The 16,666-nt window shown below is 43.2% G+C and overlaps 1 protein-coding gene across 1 annotated transcript; it reads right to left on the reverse strand.

The window, feature by feature from the left end:
- Window positions 1-598: 598 nt before the first annotated feature.
- On the reverse strand, window positions 599-15,491 carry LOC128432492 (E3 ubiquitin-protein ligase RBBP6). The gene is made up of 20 exons (XM_053417711.1): window positions 14,376-15,491; window positions 13,417-13,516; window positions 13,228-13,267; window positions 10,609-10,650; window positions 10,402-10,490; window positions 10,193-10,289; window positions 9,940-10,082; window positions 9,611-9,783; window positions 9,380-9,483; window positions 8,891-9,288; window positions 8,710-8,773; window positions 8,341-8,398; window positions 8,191-8,245; window positions 7,786-8,106; window positions 7,539-7,631; window positions 5,769-7,398; window positions 4,951-5,570; window positions 4,752-4,822; window positions 4,542-4,626; window positions 599-3,328 (listed from the first exon to the last, which is right to left on the reverse strand). Exons 1-20 carry the CDS (start codon window positions 14,539-14,541, stop codon window positions 2,359-2,361), a joined length of 5,319 nt encoding a protein of 1,772 aa, XP_053273686.1. The 5' UTR covers window positions 14,542-15,491; the 3' UTR covers window positions 599-2,358.
- Window positions 15,492-16,666: the final 1,175 nt, after the last annotated feature.

Consider the following 16,666-nt stretch of genomic DNA (forward strand, 5'->3'; position numbering starts at 1 on the left):
CACATCTTATAAATCACATTAATCAATCTGCAATTAACACAAGGGTTCTGAATATTCAGGTGTGAGGCTTTGTTTTCACTCTATAATCCATTAAAAATCAAACATGATACAAAACTAATACCCTTAGACTATTTTCTGGTTAAAGGGATAGTTCACTGAAAAATGAAAATTCGCTCATTATCGACTCATCACTTTGCAAATGGAGTGTTCAAGTCCAGAACACATTTTTGGAGTTTCAGGGGTAAAGAGTGTTGCAGCCAAATCCAATACACTTGACATAAATGTTGACCACTTTTTCAAATGTGAAAACAACAGAAAAAAACATAGCATGACTCCACACTGCTCCTGTGGTGCCTCCCGAGTCATCATTTTGGGGTCAACTATCCTTTTAAGATCAGAAAATTGTGTACATGTAAACGTAGTCAGTGTTAATTTAGTCTCTATGATCTTCAGGTCCTAAATTCGAAATGAAAAGTTCACTTGAAAGACACAAATGTACCCTTTCAAGGTCAATTTTAATGTTTATGTCGACTCGGCACAACACAGATGTTTCGTTTGGTGCAGCGGGTTCAAATGTCGATAAAACACAACTGAAGACTTTTCATCAGGTCAAAACATTTTATTTAAAAGAAAAGGTACAACTCATTGGTAAGAACAACGGTAAAAATGTGCTAAAACATACAAAACTGTAAAAGAAAAACAAAGGAGACTCCAGATTTCTGTGACCTATTGTTACAATGGAGCCAGCTCTTCTGCTTTCTCCGTCTACTTCTCCTCTTCCTCCCCATCTTTGTCTTTGTTCTTTTTCTTGTGTTTCTTGTGTTTCTTGTCTCAGTGGCTCCATTTTCCTGCCCTTCTTGCTCATCCTCTCGCTCCCATTTGGAGCGAGGAGGAGTCTGAAGGAGTGGCTCCTCTTTGGCCAGGCTGGCCGCTGGGCTTCTCTGAGATTTTGGCACACATCTGACACAGTGTTCAATGAGGTCATATAATCTATGACAGTTGAGATATTCTTTATAAAATAATACAAGGCAAGCACCCCACTCTAAAATAAAAAAAACTGGAGGTGACTTCTCATTGCAATTTAAAGTAAGCTTTCCACCATTCATTGTTACGAATAGGTATAAGAATTGGGTTATATCTTAATTATTCTTAACATAAAGATACATTTATATTTGAGCAATACATCCAAGCTTACGCTCTGTTATACGATCAGAGCTCAAAAGAAACAGAAAAGTTGTTCTTATTAACACCTCAAAGACACAAATGTACAACACAAAGACCGAAAAAATACAAATGAAGACGTTTCATCAGGTCAAAACATTTTAATAAAAAAAAAAGGAAGCAACAACTCACATGTAAGAACATCAGTCCCTCAATTTCTCCCATTTCCGTCACATTTCAGTTTCAAACCATCACACACGCGCGCTCACATAACATGACAGCTACTGCACCGTTGGAACAAAACATGCAGACTGATTTGCTATTTTTTTTAGTAAACACATCCTAGATTTATACAATCCAGTGTAGCATGATAGGTCTGCTTTAAATTAAAGGAAGTAACTGGTGAGGTTTGTTTTGCAAATGTTAGCTCATTATTCACAACCTTTACTGCTAACCACGAGTTTCACCTTCTCTGGAGTAGATACTGGATTTCACTCGTGATCTCGTAACTCATCGGTGTCTGAGATTTAGTGAATGAAAATAATCACATTGCCTTCATTTAAATTTAGTAAATGATACAAAATACATGGTGTGAATTGAACCCATGGCTGCCCAAAAAATTTGACACCCTTAAAAATGGTGAGCAGGAAAGCACGATGTACAATTTGTAATCAGGTCAATGTGCTAAAACATGCAAAAAATAGAGCTTACAAAGGCCCAACTCTGAAGGTTGATCCAGCGTTGAAGCCTTGGACAGCACGGGAGGGATGCGAGCAAAACAAACCGAGAAAAAATTATTATGCAAAGCGACAGTTCATCTCTATTTACAAATAAATCAGAGGCAGAGAAACAGCCATTTCCCCTCTACAAATAAGCATTCACATCCCTGAGTACAGTTTGTTACTCCTATTTAAATTCACTGCATCGTAATCGGCTATTATCATCAAGTCCTTTCTGTTGGGTCACGGTTGATCACAATAGTGCTGCACAATATTTTGACCCTACGGCGCCACAGAGGTTCATGTGAAGGAAACCTCAGCAGCGCTCACATTTTTGCTGCAGTCCAGACACAACACAGTGGAGTGAACGTCTGGAGAGCTGCAGGGACAAAGAGACCAACCCTCCATCAGTGCCGTGGACATTTAACACATACGCTCCTTGTGACCAAAGGAGGTTCCAGATTTCGATGACTTCCTGTTAGCATGGAGCCGGCTCTTCTGCTTTCTCCGTCTTCTCCTCCTCTTCCTCCCCATCCTTGTCTTTGTTCTTTTTGTGTTTCTTCTTCTTGTGTTTGTGCTTGTGCTCCTTGGGCTCCTTGGGCTCTGCTTTTTCCTGACTGCCGTGCTTCTTGTGCTTTTTGTGTTTCTTGTGTTTTTTGTGTTTCTTCTTTTTCTTGTCTGCAGTGGTGGTGGTCCCCGAGTCGCTGGGGTTGCTCTGGCTGCCGCTTCGGGAGGCTTGGCTGACAGACAGGCTGGGGCTGCTCCTTCCTCTCTCCGGCTCCGAGCCCTCACCTTCGCTGTAGTCGGGGACGAAGGCGGCCTCGTCAGTCTCACGGCCCAGGTCCGAACACAAACGTTGTCTCCTGGGCTCTGGGCCACGACTCTCCTCTCGTCCTCCGCCGCCTCTCCCTTCTGCTGATCTCTCCTCCTTCCCGGTCACTCCTCTCCCCTCCTCCCTGGCTGCAGATCTCCCTTCATCTCTTAACCCTCTTCCCTCCTCCTTCACCATTTTTGATTTGGTTGGTTTGTCAGAATTTGCCTGGGCCACCCTCACACCCTTACCCTCTTCCCTTGGTGCTCTCATTTTCTTCTCCTCCCTCACCGCTCCCCTCCTTTCCTCCCTGACAGACTCCCGGCCTTCGCTCTTGACTGGTTTAGGAGCCTCAGTCTGCCCCTCTCTGCCTCGGCTCCTCTGAGGCACCGGTGAGGGCTCCTTGGGCACAGTGGCTCCATTTTCCTGCCCTTCTTCATCATCTTCTCGCTCCCATTTGGAACGAGGAGGAGGCTGAATCAGTGGCTCCTCTCTGGCCAGGATGGCTGCTGGGCTGACACTGGGGCTGCGGCCTCTGGAGATCACAGGGCTAATGGGAGGCAGCTCTGCAGGTTTAGAGGATTCAATCTTCTGGTCTTTTTCTGAGCTCCTCTTTGTTTCCTGAGTCGACCGAGAGCTGAGGAAATAACAAAAAACATTTAAGATCATTGGTGAATGTGATGGGTTGAGTACAATCATTCTTGCTCACACAACCTAAATGGCTCGGTACAGTTCTTTTTATTTTAATTTCTTTTTGTATCTTGTACTCAATTATTTTAATTATTAATGAATCGTTTTGTCTTGATGAGTTGATTCATTAGATCTATGTCTTCGATGATTCAGCTCTTAATATTACAACAGATAAAGAACAGGCAGCAAATCCTCACACTTAGGAAGGTGGAACTAGGGATCGTGTGATTGCAAAATAATTTGAATAATTAATCAATCATCAAAATGTGGAAATTCATGTTCTGTCGACTGATTAATTGACTAATTCGGCTCCATTTTTAATACAAGAATCCTTAGATTATAATTGTGGTTGTAACTGTTCCAGAGTAACTGTCTATCTCAAAAGAGGTGGGGTGTGAAATCGTTAGAGGGGATAATGGTGCACATTTTCAAATAATTTCTCCTAAACCACATTACTCTCAGTTGATGACATGAAAGGCCCCAAAAATAGCTGCGTGATAAGTGAAGAAACGAGCAGAGAGGGATGTTGATACGCTGGTTCATTTCTCACCTCCACACAGCTGATCAAGAACACTGAAACTATGCTAATGTTGAATGTTGGATTTGAAAAGTTAAAGTGATCAGAAACAAGCCTCACATATCCAGTATTGGAAAGGAGTCATGCATGCAGCTCTTTAGCCAGTTAAATGGATCCTTAAGTTTTCCTCATAACGATACAGCTCAAGATTTTTAGGAAATGGACTCTGAGCGAAAGAATCTCAATAAAATCTACAAAAAACTTCCTTTAAATACAGTGTCATCACTAGAAGCAGCACATCGCTTGATTGGTTTAAAACTGGAGACATTACAAACAAGTGACAAGACGATCAAAGCAACGTTTTACACTGAAAAGTTTTCTTGGAGTTTAGATAATAACAATGGTTGTAATAACAAACTTTTGTAAAAGAAAAGAACCTAAAGCCAAAGCTTCTGTATTTCATAGTAACGCTACTCATTTAAACTTTGATTCCATTATCCTGCAGGAAATTTGGTTTGTGACAAAGGGTTCAACTCAAGATCTCAAGAATTCCCCAGAGACAACAAACAAAATGTATATAAATCATCATGGCAGGAAACAATGTGATATAAAAAAAATTCTAAAAGTCAACAAATAACCTCACCTGGTGGAGCTGCTGTGACTCGTTAGAACCTTTCGACTGATCCTGGGTTTGCTCTTCACAACAGACCCTTCGCCGTCTTTCCCCGCTGGAGCAACAAGAGGTAGCAGGGATGGAGACGCAGGTTTAATCAATGCATAATTACATGGCTCAAGCCCAAATCAAAGTTATCATCTCTTCACACACGCGTGCACTCAAAGTGATTCTAATTACCTTCTTTCTGAGCAGCAGCTGGTTTCTCTCCTGGGGGGACACTCCTCTCTGTTCTGTCTTTGGACACACTCCTGGGAAATAAAAGAGTATAATTAATCACACATATAACAGCTGTGTTTACAGATAACATCACTGAAATAATTTATTAATTTCAAACATGGATATGGATGTTTGTTTGACATCTAGGCGAACAACATACCTGTCAGATTTAGCAGCTCTTTCTGAACCTTCACTTCTCTCCTTGGAGGACACACTTGGTTTCTCCTGATGGTCTGTCGGTGTCCTGGTGGTAGTGGATTTTTCACCAATGGTCGCTTTATCCAGACAGACCGACCGCCCTCCTCCACTTCCACCACTGGAGGTCCTTCGTTCTGTCCGCGCTGACCTCTCTCGGTCGCCGTCTCTCTCCGCTGTCGCTGTTACTTTCTGTGAGCTCGATCCCGAAACCCTGTCCCTCTCTCGCTCTCTTTCAGAACCAACACCTCTGTCTCTGTCTGATCCAGACACTCTGTCTCGATCTCTGTCTGGTCCTGAGACTCTGTCCTGCTCTCGGTCTGAGCCCTGCAGTCTCTCTCCAGCACTCCCTGGTCTTTCGCGAGAGGCTCTCCTCTCTGCAGATGCAGACCGCTCCTTTCGCCCAGCCCCTTCTGTTGTACTGTTGGATCTGTCACCTTCAGAAACGCAGGAAGAAGCTGATCGGTCTGATGTGGACGACATCTTCTCAGGACCTAATGGTGCTCTGTCTGAGGCAGACGTCTCAGTGCTGCCTTTTCTCCCCAGATCTCTGTTCAACTTGATCCTCCTCTGGGCGAGTGGCATCTGGAATTGGACAAAAATACATCCAAAAAAATTCAAAGGTTCAATTAGAAGTCATGGTATTAAGCATTTAATAAATACTTATAACACACTACAATATTGTAACTGCGGCAGCCAGTTAAATTTGATCTGTCACACATTCATATATTGAATAAATATAATTTTAAAACAACGTAATAGGTCTTTGAGAATTAGACCTACCGGCAGGTCCATTAGAGGTCTAATGGTTCCTCGATCTGCGTCTCCTCGGATCATCTCACGGCTCCCAGGCAGGGGAAGAAGACCGGGTCTGTCGGAAGAGAGTTGGAGTCTGTGGAGCGGGGCCTGGTGAGACATATGTGAGTGAGAGAGGACATCGCTGCATCCCCCTAGTCCATCTATCCTCCGTAGCTTTCCAGGAGGAGGTCCCAGTAAGGAGCGGCCCTCTTCCCCCATCCTCCTCCGTCCGTCCACCGGAGAGGGAGGTCGATGGATGAGCGGGAGTCCATGTGGATGGGAGATAGGGAGGAGACCACTACCTGGTGGAAGATCTCTTCTTCCCCGAATGTCATGGCTGAGTCGAGGGCCATCGTGAAGAGAAGGATGAGGTAGAGGCAGGGTCTGGGAGGACAGTGGAGGGGTCTTAAGCAGGGGAGGCCTCACTGTAGAGCTTTTACTTTTTTCCTTTTTGGGGGTAGTGGAGTTGAAATTATCTTCTGGATTTGCTTTAAGGGTCTTAACCGGTTTAGCGACAGAGGAGGAGGAGGACGAGGATTCTTTCTTTTTGATGACCACTACTTCGGCTGTCTTTTTCTTTACCTTGTCGTTCTTTGCCTTCACAGTCTCTATCTTCACAGTCTCAGTCTTCACAGCCTCTGTCTTCACTTTAGGCTTTACTTTCTGAGCCTTCTCTTTCCTGGTCTTATCAGACTGGGACTTGGATACGGTCTTGTTTGAGGGCTTAGCGGGTGCAGCAGGACTTTTAGAAGTAGGAGCTTTAGCGACTCCAGAGCCAGATGCAGGTTTTGAGGAGCTGGGAGGTGTTTTATTGATTGAGGGGATTTCATCCATCGGTTCATCTCTGACAGGAGTAGCATCACCTCTGTCTGCTGAATGGTGTGATGGCTCAGGTTCATCCCCAGGCCTCTTCTTTTTTACTTTCTTGGTTTTAAGGACTTTTGTGCTGGACTTAGTCCCTGATGATGAAGAGGATGGAGGATGTTGAGGGGGAGCACCTCTCTCATCTCTACCTCTTCTTCCTCTCCCATGAGGAGAGTAATCTCTGGGTAACGGAGACATTCTGTCCCTCTCCCTGTCTCTGCTGCCGCGACCTCTGTGATGTAGTGAGGGGTTTTGGTTGTCGTAGTCTTTGTAGTATTTGTTGTACCAGTCTGTGTACTCCTTTTCCCATTGTCGATACCTTTCTCTCTCCCAGCGATCATGGCCTCCAGGACTTGGTCCCTTGAGTTCATATGGTGGAAGCTCCCGAGGAGGTGGCTTCCGTCCACCAGGGCTGCGGTTCCGGAAGCCACCAGGGGAGCGAGACCGGGACCTGAAGGGTGCTGGTCCTTCTGCTCCCTCCCAGGGTCCGGCCCGGAAGGGAGGAGGAGACCGTGGAGAGCCAGAGCGCCGATACCCATAAGACCGTGAGCGGGAGCGGGACCTTGACCGTGAACGTCCATAACTGCGTCCATTGTGCCTGGAATAAGGGGAGCGTGGAAAAGATCGCCCATGGGAGCGTGAACGGGAGCGGGATCGACTCTGGGAATAAGAGTAAGACCTGGATCTAGATCTTGATCTAGATCGAGTGTACGGAGAGCGGCTGAATGGAGAACGACTGAATGACCGGGACCTGGGAAAGGAAAGAATGGAGAAGAAAATCAGGAAACCAAGCGAGAAAGAAATCAGCTTATGTAATAAACTGACTGAATGGCTTGAAGGATTATGCTTATGAACAAAACCAAGTTGGAAATGTCCTCTTAATTAAGTTACCTAGAATAAGATGGTCTTCTCTTTGGTGGATTTCTGTACTTCATCAGCTCTTTGTGGAAGTCTTTAGTAAATTCATCCAGTTTGGATGTAGTTCTGTGAATACAAAGACAAGAACAGTGAAAATTTAAAAATTACTTTATCATACTGTTATCATATAATCCCGCTAAGTAATGTAAATGTGTGTCAATCCCAAAATGATTAGCTAGTGTAGCTGTAGGACGACTCAAAACAAAAATAAACTACTCACTTGTCCTGTCGGTGCCTTTGTCTATAGAATTCTTCCTTAGAGAGGGGGGGCTGAGAGAGGGGGGGTCCAAGGTGGGGTAGAGGGGGCTGGAGACCAGGGGGCATCCAGGGAGGGTTGAGCCCAGGTGGTCCAGGGGCATAAATTGGCTGGGGCGGGTAACCGATTGGAGGAGGAGGTAGAAGGCCAGAGGTGTAGGGAGGAGGGTAGGACTGTGGTGGGGGCGGGTACATGGATGGAGAAGGGTACACCGGAGGAGCTGGTCCAGGAGGTGGAGCTGTTTGGAGGTGGCCCAGGGGCGGGTCTCCTCTACCTCTGAAGGACCTGGTTCAAAGGGAGATAAACATTCATCGAGAGGCCAACATATCAGAGTGAAAACATTTAATAGTTCCATAGACGGGGTCTCACCTCTCCCAGTGTCTGCCTACCCCTCGGTGAGGGGGATGGGGCCGTGACTGGTGACCTAATGGAGCATAGACACAGTTTAGTTGGCTGTTGAATGTTTTTTTCCGTCCAGCTCACGAGCCTCCTTTAAATGATCTTAATCCAACCTCTTACCTAATTGATTTGGCGGCCTTATCGGTGGCGGTAGGCCAAGAACAGATAAATGGTAACCCTGCGGAAGAGATCAGTGAAAAAAGTTTAGTAACCTTTCAGAGCCGTTACTATTCCAGTTCTCATGGCTTTACAGGTGCGTGGTAAGGATGCACCTAAGTGAGTTAATGACTCCAATAATAGAGCGTAACAGTGAATGCCCACTTTTGGAAAGGATCATGTTCAGGAAGTAAATTTTCCATATATATTGGATGGTAAAAATGTAATTGCGGATTATCAAAATCGCTATTCAGAGTATTACTTCTGATATCTATTGAACTCTATAAAAACCATGACAGACACATTATTATCATGTCATCCGAGGGGACTCACATGTGGTCCAATTTCTGGGTTACTTTCTGGGCTTCGTCTCACAGTAGGTTCTGGATCCATTTCACTGAAACATAAACAAGCAGACATATTGAGACAAGTTGCAATGGCCCTTTACTTCAGACATCACATGTTGAGTGGGTGATTCCATGTTATTGTACAAACTATAGGGGACTAAACTTACCCAGGTGGGGGTGGTTCGCCCTGGCCGGTAGAGTGCATAGGAGAATGTAGGTCAGCGACAGGTGCCGGAGCTGGTGAAACATCTTGACCTTCGACAGCAGCAGCATGAGGAGGAATAGGAGCAGCAGCAGTCGCAGTAGTAGTGGCAGTCGCAGCAGCAGAAACAGGAGCAGGAACAGGAGCAGGAGGAGAGGGTGCAGGGGGCTGAACCTGTGTTTGAGGTGCAGCAGTAGGTACATTTGCAGGGGGTGGGGGGGTGACATTGGCCAGCAGTGGGTCCTGCTGTCTTGAGTGCCGAGGCCTGGACAGCTGGAGGCGAGGCGGCGGCAGCGCTGCCTGTTGGACCTGCTTGCGTACAAGTTTGGTGTATCCTGTTTCATTCTTGAAGTTATTCACAGCCTGCATGAAGAAAAACATTTTAGATATACAAAAAACTTCTGATCAAACAAATATGACATACATCAAAAAGCATGGGTTTGAAATGGGTTACCTGTCGAAGAAATTTGTTGGCGATGAGATTATCAGGTGAAACATCTGATTGTCTGCATGTGAAGCAGATGTGCTCCTCTGAGTCCAGTAAGGCCGTCCGGATACCTGGAAACAAACAGTTCTTAGTTCATAGCTATGATCCATTTGACCAACAAATTAACACAGTGAAATAATGAAACATAGACCAGGACGGATTCTTTATTACAAAGAGATGTCACGAGAAAGGACTTACAATCATCACAGTAACTGTTTCCGCAGCAGGGTATAACTACTGCGTCCGTCATCAGGTCGTTGCAGATTGGACAAAGGAGTTCGTCAGGGATTGGGTCGGAATCGTCCTCAGATGATGACTGGTCATGTGGAACAAAGGGGGGGCGCTCCTTCTTTCCTTGTGCGTACGCTTCCCTGTATGAACATATTCATAGACCTTTGTCATAACAAGTAAAAAACCACAGACGACATCAAATGAAAATATAAATATGACGCTAGTTAATTCTAGTGTAAGTTTTCTTGGAGGAGGAGGCGGTAAATAGTGTGTATTAATGGGCATCCTTCACTTACGCATCTATTGCAGGTATTGCATATTCTCCAGTGCTGGTTAACATGGCTCCTTTGGTTCCAGGCTCTGCTTTCACCATGAAACTCTGAGGAATCCCCTTACTAATCCTGACTGGTTTAGGTCCCTCCACACTCTTGTCCATTACCTGAAAAGTTGAGAGAATATCATCATACTCATTTTAAAATCTAACATCACTACAGCGATATAGTAACAATTAACTTCAGATAATTAAATGAAATTATACAGGATCCTTACCAACAGCATGGGGCACTGTCGAATGTAATGACCAGCCTTTCCACACCGATAGCAGGTATAGTGAGCGGGTGGAGGTCCAACTGCTTTCTTGGAATAACTAGAGAAAAGTAAATAGTATTATTTTTAACTCTCCACATCTGGTGAATGTTCATGATAAAAAAAATATATGACTTTAGGCAAATGCAAGAGCAAAATGTTTGTGTACTAACTGTATGGGGTCATATTCATGGTTTGACTGTGACATCATGGCTTTGATCTTGTCTTCCTCTGAAGCATTTGCGTCGACCAGGTTAGCCGTCTAAATACACATAAGACAAAAGTAGGATGTCAATGGCACAAAATAAAAAACAGGGACAACTCATTTCAACTTAAGAACCGTTTTCTTGCAGTTCAGCCGGCATGTGCAGATACGTTACCTTGGCGAGTTGGGCAAGTGACATAGAGGGAGAAGAATCCGTCTGCAGGAGAATCAGAGTACAGATAATAAAGGTGTTAACAGAACATCTAGGCGATACACAGCGGAAGATAAGAGCCCAGATAGTTCCCCACCACATCTGTGTCCAGTCCCTCACGCCATTTAAGTCTTCGCACCAAAATCAAGGTGTTTGTCGAGTATTCAAAGTCCAGGAGATAATGCTTAAGTATATTAGAGTGAGAATTTAAACCACTGACTGTCCACAAACCTAGACATGGATTACTGAGCTAAAGGACACTCAGCTCTCTACTGACGGCTTTTTGTTACAATCCAGAAAAGGTTAACAGACACATCTAGAGCTGGGTCTTTTTAGAGTTGCTTTATTAAAAGAAAGCTTAATTGAATTTTAAAGCTCAAAATCTACAAAATATTTGTATTTGTATCAATATTTTGTAAAAATAGCACGGTTTATATCCATTAAACAACTATTATTTAATTATGTATTTATGCTGAAGTCAAATCCCTTTGAAACCATTTACAGCTAGTATACAAAAGGCAATATTAGCACAATTACTAGCAAGTAGCAAGATTTACTGTAACCCCAAAAAATCTAAATTCAAATGATTGTCAATGTTTGGAAATCTTAGAGAATTCAGAATAAAAAATTAAGCTGTATTAACATTTAACAAGTAAAGAAAACTTCCATTGCGCCTATGCAGCCATGTATCCAAGTCTAGAGCTGCATATTTTCTCATCCTTTAACATCTTACTAGAGTAATGTCAAAGAGCATCAAACCTGTCTATTTGGGCTTCATTAGCAATTCAAAGTTAACACTCCAGTCACATCCCTGCACTCAGAATCTAAGACCCCCCCCTGTTATGTAAGGATAGGATGAGCTTCTCAAAGGAATACTTGACATTTTAATTTTAGCACGCAGTTTTCTTTCACCAGTAATTTAAGGTTTTGCACTGGCTCGTCAAGAGGTTGTCATGAGTTTGAAAACCAGTCTAAGACTGTTTTCTGTAAAACTAATGAGCTGGCAAAGTGTGGTGCTGAGTGGTTTCAGTAAAAAATGCCAACTCTGTAAAGTGTCAAATATGTGGAGCTGATAAGGCACAAATGTTAAAATGTTAATTTGAAATGTCCCAGTTAAAGAGTTTGAGAGATGTCAAGTTTTCCTTCAAACTGTTCCCTGAAGCTGTTACACCATGACAGAGAGAACAGGGATGTCTCTATAATGCAGGTCAGGAGTCGATAAACCAAAAGGATGAAGTCTCACACACAAACGCTAAAGATTTTTCACTAATAAGGCTGCTCTGGCTGGTTGTTATAAAATACTCTCTGAAAGTAAATTCTAAAAAGCAGACAAAGAGGTGTCATCCATTATGACTTGCACAGCTCGGAGGAAAGACTGGGTATTGCAGAATGCTGTGGAGGGAACACACAGGGATCTGGTGCAAGCGGTTCTGACACTGAACCGCTGAACAACTTTATTGACAGGTTCTGCAGCTTACAGCTTACAGGACACACTACACCAGTGTACTTCTCACTGCAGCAGCCATGGAAGGCCTCCAAAGATTGACAAGATGTTTACTTTACCGATAAAGTGTCATAGTGCTTTGTGATCATGTCACAACATTATAGGTCGATGGCCAAGTCAAAGCAGCTCACTTATTAAAAACTAGCTTATTGCCGATGCCCCAAACCACAGTTGAAACAACACACTTTGAAGTAGTAACTACTTTGATTCAAAATAAGACACTGAAGCATCTGAATTAAATTGAAGTATTCAGGATGAAATGTGTGAGCCTTTAAGGTTTAAGGATTTTGTGCAGTCCATACTCAAGAAAGAATAGAACATCTCCATGGTGAAATTGTACAAGACAAAACAATTGACATTGGTAAATGATACTGAACAACAGATCTTGGTATATTAGAGTTTAGCAGGTTAAACGTTCAAAATAAAAATTAACGGCGTGTTTCACTCACACAACCTTTAAGTTATTAACAATTTATCCCAGTCACACTTAGATCCACTGGGTTCTTAGACCACATAAATAAAATATCACAGAAAATAAAAATGACAGGTCAATACAAAAATACCATGTTTTCCTTTACAAACCCCTTTAAAAATACATTTGACTGGCCTGAAGCAGGGTACAAAACCATTTCAATATGAAATACAGTCATTAACAGTTTAAATTAATTATCACTCAATTAAAAAGTGGCAACAGTTTAACAATTGGCATTTCAGAGCATTCAAAAACAAGAATGGCGAGTCTGTTGTTTCTCTTATCCCCCTCTTCTCATTCTGCAAGAATTAATCAACTTTAATCTACTAATTTCCAAACACAACCATTTTCTAAAGAGAGAAACAACAAACTACTTTGGCTGTGGTGACTCCAGGAAACCCTCCCCAAAAAGACATCATAAAACACATAGAGGTTGAGATCTCAACACAAATGCAGCCAACACACGGTCAACAGAAGATACACAGAGCTCGATCATTGTTGATAGAATGTTTTTGAGACATGTGACTAAAGCCAGAAAGAGGGGGAGAGAGTGAGAGGTGAGAGCAGGAGGAAGACAGAGTGTTGTTTTTGGGTTTGTTTTACATACGGGTCTAGATGGTCCAACCACAGCTGTGTCAGAACGATCTCTGCAAAAACACACAGGACAGAAGAAACCATCAGTTACCAACATTGTGACCGACGACAGGATCAATTTAACAAGTATAACACTAAAGACTTTACTTTAGTCAGTGACTTTACTGATGAATCATAAAACCAGTAATAACTTAATACATACACAATGAACGTCCTGCCAGCGGGCTTTACTCCACCAAGCGGAGTGCGACGCACAATCACGGAGGAGTGTTTCGGGATGTGGACTTCATCATCGGTATATTCTACAAAACACAAGGAACAAATCATTAGAAAACACAAACACGACAACCCAAAAGACCTGATAAGCCTTGTTAGCAAACAGATGCATAAAGTAAATTGGGTTTGCAAAGACATTGTTAAAAACTTCCAGCATAAGAATTTTCTACTTTTTGTTTAAATTACGGGATTGTGGGTAATATCACGTCACAATTTCAACGCAAGCTGGGAAATCTTGGAACTAGACAAATGAAAAAATGTTATGCAGTTAAATTGGAGAATTTCTCTTGCTAGTAGTGTCCAGCAATATGACTCAGGAGAGAGTTGGTAGTTACTTTAGACTGAACCCTGTAAAGAGATTAAACAGAGTATTTAAAGCAGCTACTTGTGTTAATAAGGTTAATCTAGTCCTCGATAAGACAGACTGCAGGTTGGGTGTTTTAAATCAAAGTTTATCCTCATGTGGCTCCAGGGAAATTACTGAGAGATCTAAGGGTGCATTAATGGATTATTACCATTATCAAGTTGTCATCATTTCTTTTCAAATGATTTTGTTTAGGTACCCAATGTATCATTCAAATGTCAAGGCAGAGAAAATATAGTTTGAAAGACTAAAATCAGTTAGTGATTTGCATATGTGAATACAATGGTTTATTCTAGTAAAAAAAGGTGCTGATAATATCTCTGTCTAGTTGCTTCAATCAGTTCAGAACATCCACATAATGAATGGTGACTGATCCATTCACTGCCCCTTAATGTGGTTAAATCGTAAAAGTGTTCTTGTGTTTTATCAGCAAATCTCCCCATTCATCATTTACGGTAACCCTCTAAAAATAATATCGGACAGATGTCACACATGAGTCAAGGCGTCAGCTGACAACTTACCTTCACGAGTCTGCGCATTTGTGATCTGCAGGTCGCAGTCTGTGGCCTTGAGGCGCTCCCGGCCCATAATCTGCTTTTTTAGCTCGTTGAGGGTGATATGCAGCCCATCGAACGTGACTGTATTGTAGTCCAGTTTGGAAGAAAACTTATAGTGAACACACGACATTTTCACAGGTCAATTAAGCACAGAGGGGGGGTGGAAAAAAACAAAAACCCACAGGCCTGGTATGAAAACAAAATAAAAACAGTGTCAACACTGAACACAGGAGGCTAAATCAGGTGAGCTCAATGGGTAAACCCACTCTAAACTGGCTGGAACACTGTGGACAAAGACAGGAATCATATGAGGAAAGGGTTCAGCTCGCAGACTGCGACAGAGTCCTTCTCACTGCCAAAGAAAATGGTGGAGGTGCGAGGCCAGAGCGCCATTAAACGGCGCCGTGTGCCCCGCCAGTTCGTTCAAGTCCGAGAAAACGCAACAAGGGTGCCACCAAATCCAAGAGAGTCCATGTAGCACAGGGTTTAGATTACGATTTTCTCACGGGGATTTAAATAGGGGGGCCTCCCCAAGTCCGTCGTGAACTGTCCTTGAGTGGGAACCCAGTGGGGGCTAGCAGCGGGCCTCAACGCCTCGACATCAGTCCTGGTGGTAGTGTTGTGCTTCCGAGTGGAGCAGGTTCTTACTTCGTTCCAAAACAAAACACTACCGTGGAAAAACACCAGAGTCCGCAAACAGTCCACAGTTTGTGTAAACGGCCGTTAGACCTCAACGAGCATGTGTCCGAGCCCGTGAGCTACCGGGCAGATGTCAGAATTGCGAGTTAGCTAATGCCAAGGCTAACATGCTACACCTCGAGATTAGCTAACGCTGCCTCCGCGCTAACAATGGTGGCTAACAAGTGCTCAACACACTGCTATGCTAACAACGCTAGCCCTAAGATAGCCGACAAGTACTCTCACAAAAGCGACACACGGTGGCTCCTCTTCGGTCCGCGGTCCTCGTTCGCCGAGAAAAGCCGAAAGTTACGTATCCGTTTAATTCTTCGAGTTAAATCCATAAAATCCTCCGCGGTGCTCCGGGCAGCTCGTCTCCTCGCTGTTTCATCAAAATGGCGCAGGACGGAACCGGAAGTGTGTAAGGAGCCAAACAAGGGCCGATGTTATTATTAAGAAATGCAGCTGAGTGAAACTGTGAAGTTCTAGAATGAATATAGACGAATGCAAACAGAGTATTCGAACTAAAATATTTTTTTTATTTCTAATTAAATAATATAATTTGGATTTGTCCAAACTTAAAGGTTCAGTGTGTAAGATTTCTGTGAACAGGATCTATTGGCAAAATATAAAATAACCCTAGTGATGTTTTCAAGAGGTTGTTTCATCTATATTGTTCAAATTACTTGTTTGCTTTACCATTATATCTAAATCCTTTATATTCACATCTGGAGCGGGTCCTCTCTACGGAGGCCGCCATATTTTTTTTTTACAGCAGCCCAAACTGTACAAACTTAACACCTCTTTAGTTGTTATTGCACCTGAAGGTTTGCGCAGGTTCTCTTTCGTGTTTGGAAGGGGAGGGGTTTTCAGCTGCAATATACAACTTCACCACTAGATGTCACTAAATGTTGATTATTTAGTTAGCATTAGGGTAAGTTAAGGCCCACAAGATAGATGTGAACCATCTTGTAGTCGTGATAATATTCGACTTCATTGACTGTAGTAATAGGGTAGCGTGGCTGAGCGGTCCAAGGCGCTGGATTAAGACTCCAGTCTCTTAGGAGGCTTTGAATAAGAAATACTTCAGCTTGAAATACTGTCCCACAACTATCAGGTGACATTGTTATAACAGTAAAAAAGAGCAGGGAGAGAACGAGTGAAAATACTGCGGTCTGTCTGTTAGCCTTAAAGTGCTAGGGTTGCATAACGTTGGTCCAGACGTGCCTTAGTGGGTAAAGGGTCTGGTCGGGCTAGGGAGTTTTGAATGAAGGGGTTGATGGAAGGTCCATGATGCGAATTGTGATATATTTTTTACACTATTATGGGGTAGCGTGGCCGAGCGGTCTAAGGCGCTGGATTAAGGCTCCAGTCTCTTCGGAGGCGTGGGTTCAAATCCCACCGCTGCCAGGCTTTTATCATATCTAATACATGACCAAGGTTCAACTTGAAATACTATTTCACAATTGTCAGGGTTTTTTCATCAATGTGACTTGGAAGGGACCTGAGAATATACACTCCTGATCAAAATCTTAAGACCAGTTAAAAAATTGCATGAATTTGCATTTTGCACTGTT

This window comes from Pleuronectes platessa, chromosome 3 (genome assembly GCF_947347685.1).
Source record: "Pleuronectes platessa chromosome 3, fPlePla1.1, whole genome shotgun sequence".
NCBI classification, from domain to species: domain Eukaryota; kingdom Metazoa; phylum Chordata; class Actinopteri; order Pleuronectiformes; family Pleuronectidae; genus Pleuronectes; species Pleuronectes platessa.